Source organism: Lolium perenne, chromosome 6 (assembly GCF_019359855.2).
Source record: "Lolium perenne isolate Kyuss_39 chromosome 6, Kyuss_2.0, whole genome shotgun sequence".
Classification (NCBI taxonomy): domain Eukaryota; kingdom Viridiplantae; phylum Streptophyta; class Magnoliopsida; order Poales; family Poaceae; genus Lolium; species Lolium perenne.
The window spans coordinates 3327180-3338123 of NC_067249.2; the positions used below are offsets into that span (position 1 = coordinate 3327180).

Below are 10944 nucleotides of genomic sequence, written 5' to 3' on the forward strand. Positions count from 1 at the left end.
AAAAAGGAGAGAAGTATGACGTGGGAAAGTGACAATAATCTCAAGCTGTGTGACACATCACACATATGAGTACTTCTTTTCAACTATATGTTTTAGGACTTGTAGCCACTATTAATGTTAACCGTTCAAGCATGAAAATTGTGTGTACTTTTGTCATATTGTAATATGATATCCACCATTGTTTGAGAGAGAGATCAAGTGAAACCATGAACCCAGGTCCATTGTTCCTATGAGAGTGAACATTTGTCTTGTCCTCTTGCATTTAGAGGATTGGGACACGTTTACATTCACTATTTTTCGCATTTCACTTCCAAGGATTAAATCAACCTCCTTGTTTCTTTCACTTGTGCAGTGCATAGATAACTATAATTGTGATACTCTAGTTGGTGAGAGCAAATAGCTTTTCCTTCTTGCTCATGCGTTTCGATACCCATACCTCCACTTTGAGTGGTACTACAGTGATCACCTGCTCTTGGGGTTATTAGAAGCGCATGGGGACGTTTTGTGTGTTCAGTTTATGTATGTGTTAGTTCATGTTTCCATGGAGTAGTAGCGTAAAAGTAAGTGAGTCTTTAGTGTTGTTAGCTTTTGGTTGATCTGGTTTAGTTTTTGTGAGTGCCGGTCGTAAATGTTATGGGGTTTGATCAGTGTTGTGCCGGCAGGGCGATTTAGACTCCTGGTTTTCCTTTCGATGTTAATTATGGTCAGTTTTTGTAGTTTTCTTAAGACTGAATTATGTATGAGTATTGATGTCATGCTCAACCGTTCTCTTTTCCTGCCTTTTGTACTTGCTTGACTACATGTCAAGCGAATGTGCTCAGTGCTACTATGTTACATCGTGTTGCTAATTGATTTTTTTTTTTGTGTTTTAAAAACATCAGTTTAGAGAAATTGTCTATTCAGGTTAAATTTATGAAAAAAAATCTAGTAATTAGAAACTAATCATTCATTTTTTTGTTTTATTCTTTTTTTTTTCGCAAAACAGTCCACCGCACTATTGATAATCACCCATAGTAGTACAAAGAACCGAAAAAGAAACAAAAGTTAGACTTTGGACCACCTAGCGACGACTACAACACTACCACGAGCGGAAGACGTGCATATGTCCCCGCCCCTAAATCACAGTTGTTGGACAAAGCTTCACATTTGTTGCAGCAGATACACAGGAAGTCATCATGCTAAATACCCAAAGGACCAGTGCACCAAAGCAGCAACCTTCTTTAAAGATGAGACTTGTATATCAGAAGACTCAGATCTGTAACCACACAAATGAACATGAAAAGAAAGTAGAACCCAAGAGATACGTGGAACACATAACTCCATGCGCCCTCCGCCGGGGCTATATGCACGGACATAGTGAGGATGACCTTATTCCGAATACAAGATTTAGCCGCCACCTCACCATTTCGAAGAAGACACCGAAAAATAACCTAACCAAAAAACACGAACCTTCCCGCTGGCGAGTGGCTTGCTCCGCTATTGTCGTGGTTTCGTCACGGCATATGCCATGGGATGGCCTAAGTCAGGTGGTTGAGGCCTTATGGCCTACAACGGATTTCAGAGGCGGGTATGAGCACGAGCGACACAACGACGTACCCAGGTTCGGGGCCCTCGTGAGGAGGTAACACCCCTACTCCTGCCTCATGATGTATATGATGTGTGTACAGTACAATGGTGCTCCTTGAGCTATGGCCGGCTTGATAGAGGGCTGGAGGTAGAAGAAGACCCCAGCTCCCAAGTGGTTCTGCTAAGTGTCATAGGAGAGAATAATCGATCCCCCCAAAAGGGGGCACTACTAGGGATTATATAGCGCCCGGAACATTTACAAGGAGATCCCTAGTGTCTATGGCGCCAGCTCCGCCGGCTCCAGCTTCTCCGCATGGTCCCGAGGCGCTGGGGCCCCGGGCCGCTGTCCTTGTCACGTCGTTCTGTCGCTGCCGATAGGGACAGGACAGGGCGACGGACGGCCCGTAGGTTAGCATCTAGCCCTGCCCGTAGCCTGTGGCTCCTAGTGTAGCGCTGCCGTAGCCAGCGCCGCCCCGGAGAGCCGAGCCATGATGGTTGGTCGTCAAGCTAATCCATGTAGATCTGCAGTATTGCGGGATCAGCGGGACAAGACGTCCTCGTGGACTTTTGCACCCGGACGGGCGTCCAGGAACCTTCTCCTGCAAGGATCGCCAACTTCTGGAGCCGGCCAGGGGAATGACAAACCTGGCTGAGGATGGGCCAGCCGGCCCGACGATGTAGAAGCCGGCCGACCTTATCTCAAGTCTGATAGTCGATGTCGAAGCCGGCCCAGACAATGGCGCAGCCGGCCATGGCGAAGCCGGCCAAGACGTGGTCCCAGCTGGCCCCAAGGCGGCCAGCCATGGCCCAAGCTGGCTGCTCCTCAGCCGGGTTTGCCATGGGCCAGCCGGCCCTGAGCCCGCTGTTCCCAGTCCTTTGACATACCTGGGGTCATCCCCCCGACATTAGCCCCTGAAGCTGGCGAGGCCCTGCGTGAAGAAGGGTCTGGGCAGGTTTCCCCCCGAAGCCTGTTCTTGGTTGATCTCATGAATCCGGCTGAAAAGCCTTTGCTGGGCCGGCTGCAAATTTCTTCACGGCCGGCTGCACCCTTTCTTTTCGTAGAAGTCCGGCTTGCGCCAGGTATGTTCTTGACTTGGAGTGTAGGAGAAATTTCCAGCTTCGTTGATGTGGTGCCGGTTTGGACACGTGGTGCGGTCCGGCTTGAACACGTGGTGAGCTCGGGCTCTCCGCCGCCTCGGGCACCGTGCTTGACGCGACCGACCCCTGCCAGATTCCCTGGGCCAAGCCCTGTGTCTGGTCACATCGCTGCCGGCCCAGGATCCTCTGTGGTCGTGGGTGACGTGGCCCCGTAAATGCCGGAAATCGTGGGGCGGTTACCCAGAACGCACGGGAGTTATGGAGATCTTGGGCGTAGTTAATCCCACGTCCCCGCCCACGATCCCCACTTGCGCCCGCTATAAATAGGGCAGAGGGGTATGCTCGAGGCTCTGATCCTCACTTCATCTTCCTCCTCGTGTCGGCGCTTTGCCTCTCTCTCCAGTTCTTCGCCAAACCCTCGATTCCGGCCGATTCCACCGGCGAAACTTGTCGCGCTCTCGCATCCGGCCGCCGTGGAAGCATCTCGCGTGACGCCGCCACCGCACAGCCGGATTCAGCGCCACAGGAGGGCGTAGTTCTTCCTCACACTCACCACCGCCGTCGCCATCGCCGCCGCCGCCGGAGGAGATGGCCCACGCCAGCGGTTCATGGGAGGGGGCCCGCACGACGCAGGCGGACATCCAGCGTCTCTGCCGGTCGCAGTGTATCCCGGAGGGGTAGAGTGCCGCCTCCCCGGGTTGGAGATCATGCCGGTGGTGGAGCCAGGCGAGCGCGTGGTCTTCGTCACGCACTTTGACCGCGGCTTCGGCCTCCCGGCAAGCAACTTCTTCTGCTCCTTCCTCGACTTCTTCGGCTTGCAGCCGCACCACCAGCCGGCCAACGCGTACCTCTCCCTTTCGTGCTACGCCACCTTCTGCGAGGGGTACGCCAGCTTGTGGACGGACATGGATTTCTGGTGCCGGCTCTTCTTTCTGAAGGCCCAGACCACAGACAGCGAGCTGCGCGCCTGCGGGGCGGCTTTGTTGTACCCGCGCCGGGACGTGCCGTTCCCGAAGATTCCGACTGCCGAGTCGGTGAAGAAGTGGCAGACGACGTTCTTCTATGTGAAGAACGCGGACGCCGCCAAGCATCTACTCAATCTTCCGGCCTACTCACTGGACCAGCCAACCGACAAGCTCAACTGGGGGTTCTCCCCCAGGACCAACAATCCGACTGCCGAGGTCAACCGGCTCCTGGAGTACGTGCGGACCAACGTCACGCAGCACCGCCTGCCGCCGTGGACCTGATCGCCGCCTATGCCAGCCGGCAGGTACTACCGCTCCAGAGGTGGGTTCACAAGATCTGCTACATGAGCGGCCGGCTTGACCCGACGTGGACCTCCAAGGTTGAGCTCTCCAAGTCGGCAGTGTCCCGCCGGGTGAACGCCGTCTCCCAGGCCCACATGCCGGAGAACTGGGACTGGGGGATGGAGCCCTACCGGAGGGAGGATCCGCCGCCTCTGGTAAGCCAGCGACTTTGCTAGCTTCTGACTTTTATCTCTCTTTTTCTTTTCTGCTTTGTTCTTATTTTCCGCCGACCGAAGGACTTCCCCCGTATGGCTGAGGAGGATAGCGACGTGGCGACGAAGGAATGGACCACCGACCTCCCCGGCTCCGAGGATGAGGGAGACCGGGCAGCCGGCGAGGACGAGAACCCGAACGCCGATGCCCAGGTTGGCGCAGCCAGCGGGGGCCATGGTGAGTCCGCCTCGATTCACTCCTCCGCGGATATGCCGGATGATGACGAGGTTATGATCTTAGAACCGTTGGCCGTGACTCCTCTGGCTATGGCGCCTCCCGCAGACGGCAGCGCCCCGCTTGTTCGGAAGCGGAAGAAGGCTGCCGAGTAGGTGGAAGCCTCCTCCGCCCCTGCTGCCAAGAAACCGGTGCGCCCGTGAAAGAGGGCTAGGGTGAAGGTCATCCCGGAGGCCGCCGGGTGAGTCTCTTTCTCCTTAGATCCTTTTGATTCCTTTTCTTTCCTTCCACCTTAGTTTCTTGGTTGATGTTCTTATCTGTTGTTCCCTCTTGTTGATGCAGCTCCGCCATCAAGTTCTCCAAGAGCGGGGGATCCGGCTCGGTGTCTGGCGCGATGTCGCCGCCTATGGCCCCGCAATGGTCAAGGAGGGAGCCAACCTTCATGCCTGCGAGGAGGGAGACGACCCCCACACCGCCATCTTTCCCGCTGCCATCTTTGGCAGCTGGGGCTTCTTCATCCGCACCGCCGGCGGCGAGTGTCGGCTTGGGCTCTCAGGGTGAGCCGGCCCGGAAGATGGGCCAGCCTACGATCGAGGAGATCATGCAACGCAGCTAGCCGGAGGCTCCCGCAGCAGGGGGAGGAGACTTCCGGAACCTACTGAACGCCACCGCCACAGAGTCCAGCGCCCGCCTGAACCGATGTGAGAGGGTTGTCTCGGTGAGTTTTCTGACTGAATTTGTTTTTTGTTGTTGATGTTATACCGGTAGCCCCCTGAGGCATGGTCTGGCTGCTGCGAAGCCGGGCCGGGTTTCGGATACCACTTTACTAATCATGTCTTTCTTTTTTTCCTTTTTAGGCGGTTTCTGAGAAGCGGACCGCCTTATACAACAAACTGGTGGCCAGTTACCACAAGGCCAAGACTGAGCGCTCCTCCCTGGCGCGCCAGCTGGAGGTTGCCCAAGGTAAATCTTTGTTTTGACCGACTTGCGGGCGTTTTCTTTTATCATTTTGCCAGCTGATGCCTTTGCCGGCTTGCAGCTACTGCAGCCCAGGTCCCCCAGCTGCAGGAAGAGCCCCGGCTTTCGCGTGAGCAGTGCTCCGCAAGCCAGGAGACCGCCAAGGCCCTGGCCACCAAGGTGAAGGACATGGAGGGGGAGTTGGCGCGCCTGCGCCGCCTGGAAGCGAACCACCTGACCGAGCTCAACAACGTCAAGCAGGTTGAGCAAGAGAAGGTGGACAACTTGAACCAGCGCCTGGGCGAGGTGGATGAGAAGTGCCAGAAGCTTAGCAGCGACATGCCCGCTCAGTCCAAGGCGTTGACGGAGATGGCGAAGCGTTGGGTGGAGGATATCAGCGCGCTGGATCACGGCTTGGCAGGTACTTTGTTCTTATTTGGTTGTGTTTTCCACTTCCTCCTTCCGGCTTCTAGCTGGAGGCAGGCGGTGGGACTTTGCCGGCAACTGGACTACTTTGAATATCCCCGGCTTCTGGCTGGCGGCAGACGGCAAGCATTTTGCTGGCTGTCGGCAGGCTGACTTCAAAAAATTAGTCTTTTCCTGTCCTTTCCCGGCTTCAGGCTATTGCTGGCGGTAGGACTCTATCGGCTTTCAGCAGCCGGATACTCACATTTTCTCATACTTGTATTTTTTTTGTTGTTGCTTCAGCTGCTTTCCCAGAGACCCAGGTGGCGGCCTTGGCGGCGGCGGGGAGGGCGCAGGATGAGCGCCGGGCAGCCGGCTAGATGGGCTCTCCGTACTTCAGCATGGACGATCATCTGGGCACCAAGCATGAACGGATTACGCCCGTCACCATGCTGGGGCATGAACTCCGGCTTGCGGTGGAGGAGCTCTTCCGGCTGCTGTGGCCGACGGAGACTCTGCCGGCTGATCTTGCCCATCTAGTGAAGTGGCTCGAGACCGCTCCCGACCGCCTTCTGGACTGGAAGGAGTCCGCAGCTCGCACTGGCGCCGACATGGCCCTCTCCTTCATGCTCTCGTGGTACGAGGAGGTTTCGCTGGACCAGCTGGAGCATCGTCGGGCTGGCGTGGAAGATGATCCGAGCCCGGAGACCAAAACGCGCCAGCTTGCGAGGGCTTGCGCCATCGCCGACTTCGTCAACAACTCCAACTTTGTCTCCGACCCCAACCTGCCTGAGGATGATCTAGAGGAGGAAGAAGAGGAAGCAGAAGATGCGGAGGAAACGGCCACACCTGATGCTGCGCCGGCTGCCGCCTCAGGAGCTCCTCCGGCTGGTCCTCCTCTATCCGGACCTTAGATGTCGCCTGTTTTTATCTTTCATTTTCACCAAGACAAATGTTAAATCCCCGGAATGCCGGGCGTAGGTGTAAAGACTATGTTCGCGACTTTTTATTATCATGTTGTTAGTTTATTTCCTTGATCATCTTTTATGCTATGGCTTGCTTTTTGTCTGAGCCCCTTGGTTTTTCTTATCTTCCCCACCCTTTGGCTTCTCCCTCGCTAGCCGGGCGGCCGGGTTGCGGTCCGCAGCTGGGCAAGGGAGGGGCCGCTGAGTGAGGCCGACAATAATTCAGCTAAGGGCGTAGATTTGGAGAAAGCTGATGCTTTTATGAAAGGTTCGAACGAGAGCCGACTCGCCCTTGCTCTTTCCCTTAGTCGTTTTTCGCGTGCCGGCTCCTTGAGCTTTTTCTCCCGCCAGTCGGACAACCGAGTTGCGATCTGTACCTCGGCGAGGGGTTTGCTTCCGGGTGCCGGGTCATTGTATTAAGAAGGCCGCGTGAGAGGGATCGGGCCAGCCGGCGAAAGCAGTAAAGTACTTAAAAAAGGTGTTGAAACGGGGCACGCTTGTGGCGCAAGTTTTCATTACAACACATGATACAAAAGAGATACAGGGATACATACATTCCACCTCTCAAGTGTAAAATGGGCGGAGCAGGTTAACATTCCAGGGACGTTTAGTCTCCTCATCAGCCCTGTCCGACTTGTTTTTCTTAGCCTCTTGGGCATCAATGAGATAGTAGGAATCGTTGCCCAAGGATTTGCTAACGATGAAGGGACCTTCCCATGGGGAGGATAGCTTGTGCTGGCCGGCTGTCCATTGGATCAGCCGGAGCACTAGGTCACCTTCTCGGAATGCCAGGGGCTGGACCTTCCGGCTGTGATAGCGGCGGAGGCTTTGCTGGTATACAGCAGATCTGGACACGGCCAGTAGCCGGGCTTCTTCGACCAGGTCAACTCCATCTTCGCGGGCCTCTTTAGCATCCGCCTCGGTGTACAACTTGATTCTGGGCGTGTCGTGGTCGATATCAGTCGGCAGGACGGCCTCGGCCCCATACACGGGCAAGAAAGGCGTGAAGCCGACGTAGCGGTTTGGCGTGGTGCGCAAGCTCCATAGCATAGAGGGCAGCTCTTCAATCTAGCAGCCGGCGGCGCGCTCCAGTGGCTCAACCAACCGGGGCCGGATGTCGGCCAGGATCAAGCCGTTGGCTTTCTCCACCTGTCTGTTGGACTCAGGGTGGGCCACGGACGCTAGGTCCATCTGGATCCCTTTTTCCCCACAGAAGCGAGAGAAGACCCCTTGGGCGAAGTTGGTGCTGTTGTCGGTGATGATGCTATGGGGATAGCTGTATCGCAAAATGATGTCCTTGAGGAAGGTGACGACCGTGGAACCATCCAATTTCTTGATGGGCTTGGCCTCTATCCACTTGGTGAACTAGTCGACCATCACGAGGAGGTGTGTCATGCCGCCTCGGGCAGTTTTGAATGGGCCGACCTTGTCGAGGCCCCACACAACAAATGGCCAAGTAATGGGGATAGTCTTCAGGGCGGAAGCCGGCGCATGCCTTTTCTTAGCGAAGCGCTGGCAGCCATTGCATGCCCTGACCATGTTCTTAGCATCTTTCAATGCAGTTGGCCAATAGAAGCCATGGCGGAAGGCTTTGCCCACGATGGCTCTGGAGGAGGCATGGTGGCCGCACTCTCCGTGGTGGATCTCTCTGAGGAGCTCTATCCCTTCATCCGTCTCGATGCAGCGCTGGAACACCCCACTTACGCTGCGTTTGTACAGCTGGTGGTTGATGATGGTATAGACCTTGGCCCTTCTCTCAATTTGCCTGGCTTGGACTCGGTCCTCGGGCAGCTTGCCATCGGCCAGGTATGAGAGGAATTGTTGTGCCCATGATGGTACACATTTTATCTCGAACACGCTTGCCACTGTTGTCTCCGGCTCGGAAGCCCCCGGGTCCGGCTGAGAAGCCCCCGGGTCCGGCTGGCGAGCACCCGAGTTTGGCTGAGAAGCCCCCGGGTCCGGCTGAGGAGCCCCCGGGTTCGGCTGAGAAGCCCCCGGGTCCGACTGAGGAACCCCCGGGTCCGGCTGAAGAACCCCCGGGTCAGCCGACACGTATATGGGGTCGAAATCCGGCAAAGGTGTGATGGATGGCTTTCGCAAGTGTTCCAGGGTGACGCCTGGTGGTATAGCTTGCCGGGTTGAGCCGATCTTGGATAGTGCGTCAGCTGCCTCGTTGTTGGCACGGGGCACATGGTGAAACTCACACCCCTTGAAGAAGCCGGCGATCTGCTGGACGTGGAAGTGGTACGATGCCATGTTGGCATCCTTCACGTCCCATTCGCCAGAAGCTTGCTGTATAACCAAGTCGGAGTCGCCGAAGCAGAGGATGCGATGCACTCCTATCTCCTTGGCCAGCTTGAGCCCATGAATGAGCGCCTCGTACTCTGCCACATTGTTGGACGCGGTGAAGTCGAGCTGCAGGACATAGCCCAGCCGGTCCCCCTTGGGAGAGGTGATGACGATGCCGGCTCCCAAGCTCCCGCGCATTTTGGAGCCATCGAAGTGCATCTTCCAATGCGAGGAGTCGGGTACAGGCAGCAGGTATTGGACCTCGGCCCAATCGACGAAGAAGCCGGCCAGTATAAGATGTAGTGAGTCGCCAGCTCCAGGGCCCACTTGGTGACCCGGCCATTGGCGTCTTTGCTGCCAATAATCTCTGCAAGGGGAGCTGTGCACACCACCTTGATGGGATGCTCTTGGAAGTAGTGCTTGAGTTTCCTGACCGCCATGTACACACCGTAGGTGAGCTTCTGGTAGTGGGGGTAGTTTTGCTTGGACTGTGAGAGCACCTCGCTAAGGTAATAAACTGGGCGCTGGACCGCCTGCTCCTTACCCTCTTCCTTGTGCTCCACCACCAGGACGGCGCTGACCATGCGGTTGGTGGCAGCTATGTACATCAGCATTGGCTCTTTGGAAGTCGGCGATGCTAAGATGGGCGCAGTTGATAACATGCGCTTCAGGTCACGGAATGCCGCGTCCTCCTGCGGAGACCAGACGAAGGTGTCTGACTTCTTGAGCAGCTGGTACAAGGGCAGTGCCTTCTCCCCCAGCCGGCTGGCGAAGCGGATCAAGGAGGCTAGGTAACCAGTGAACTTCTGGACGTCCTTGAGGCACTGCGGCAGCTCCATCTTCTCCAGGGCACTGATCTTCTCTGGGTTGGCTTTGATCCCACGCTGAGAGACCAAGGAGTTGGCCGGCTGGCACGCCAAAGGTGCACTTGGCTGGGTTGAGCTTCATCAGGAATCTTCTTAGATTGGTGAAGGTTTCTCTCAGATCATCAAGGAGGGTACGCTTCTCCTTAGTTTTTACAACGACATCATCCACATACGCGTGAACATTTCTGCCGATTTGCTCTTGCAAGCATTTTTGCATGCACCTTTGGTAGGTGGTGCCTGCGTTTTTTAAGCCGAAAGGCATAGTCGTGTAGCAATAAGCCCCATACGGGGTAATGAACGAAGTCTTTATTTGATAAGCCGGATTCAAAGGAATCTGGTGGTAGCCTGAATAGGCATGTAAAAAAGACAATAGTTCACAGCCGGCAGTAGAATCTATGACTTGATCTATGTGCGGCAAGGGGAAGGGGTCCTTCGGGCAAGCCTTGTTCAGGCTAGTTTAGTCGATACACATGCGCCAGGAGCCGTTCTTCTTCAAAACCAGGACTGGGTTCGCCAACCAGTCCGGGTGTAGCACTTCCATGATGAAGCCGGTTGCGAGCAGCCGGGCGATCTCCTCACCAATGGCCTTTCTCCTATCTTCGGCGAAGCGGCGGAGAGGTTGCTTCACCGGATTGGCCTCAGGCCATACGTGAAGGTGGTGCTCAGCCGGCTCCCTCGGCACACCCGACATGTCTCGAGGAGACCATGCGAATATGTCCCGATTCTCACGGAGGAAGATGGTGAGCTCGCTTTCCTATTTGTTGTCAAAGCCGGCATCGATGGTGACGAACTTGTCCGGCTGAGCGGGGTCGAGGAGGATCTTCTTGGTGTCGTTGGCCGGCTGGAAGTGGGTGGTGCCAGCCGGGTTGTCTACAGCCGGCATACCGGCATGAGCGGCCTTGGCCTTGTCGACGACATCCAGGATCTACTGCTTTTCAGAAGCGATGACGAGCATCTGGGCCATCTTGGAGCTTTGGGAAGCGCATGCCATGGCGTGGCGATAATCGCTAGCTATGGTGATGACCCCTTTAGGGCCAGGCATCTTCATCTTCAGGTACCCATAGTGGGGCACCGCCATGAACTTGGCCAAAGCCGGCCGACCCA

The 10944-nt window shown here is 55.9% G+C and overlaps 1 protein-coding gene across 1 annotated transcript; it reads right to left on the reverse strand.

The window, feature by feature from the left end:
* Window positions 1-7753: 7753 nt before the first annotated feature.
* LOC127310860 (uncharacterized) lies at window positions 7754-10531 on the reverse strand. Its single transcript, XM_051341492.1, has 5 exons — window positions 10420-10531; window positions 9367-9761; window positions 8451-9100; window positions 8111-8390; window positions 7754-8050 (listed from the first exon to the last, which is right to left on the reverse strand). Exons 1-5 carry the CDS (start codon window positions 10529-10531, stop codon window positions 7754-7756), a joined length of 1734 nt encoding a protein of 577 aa, XP_051197452.1.
* Between the last annotated feature and the right edge of the window lie 413 nt (window positions 10532-10944).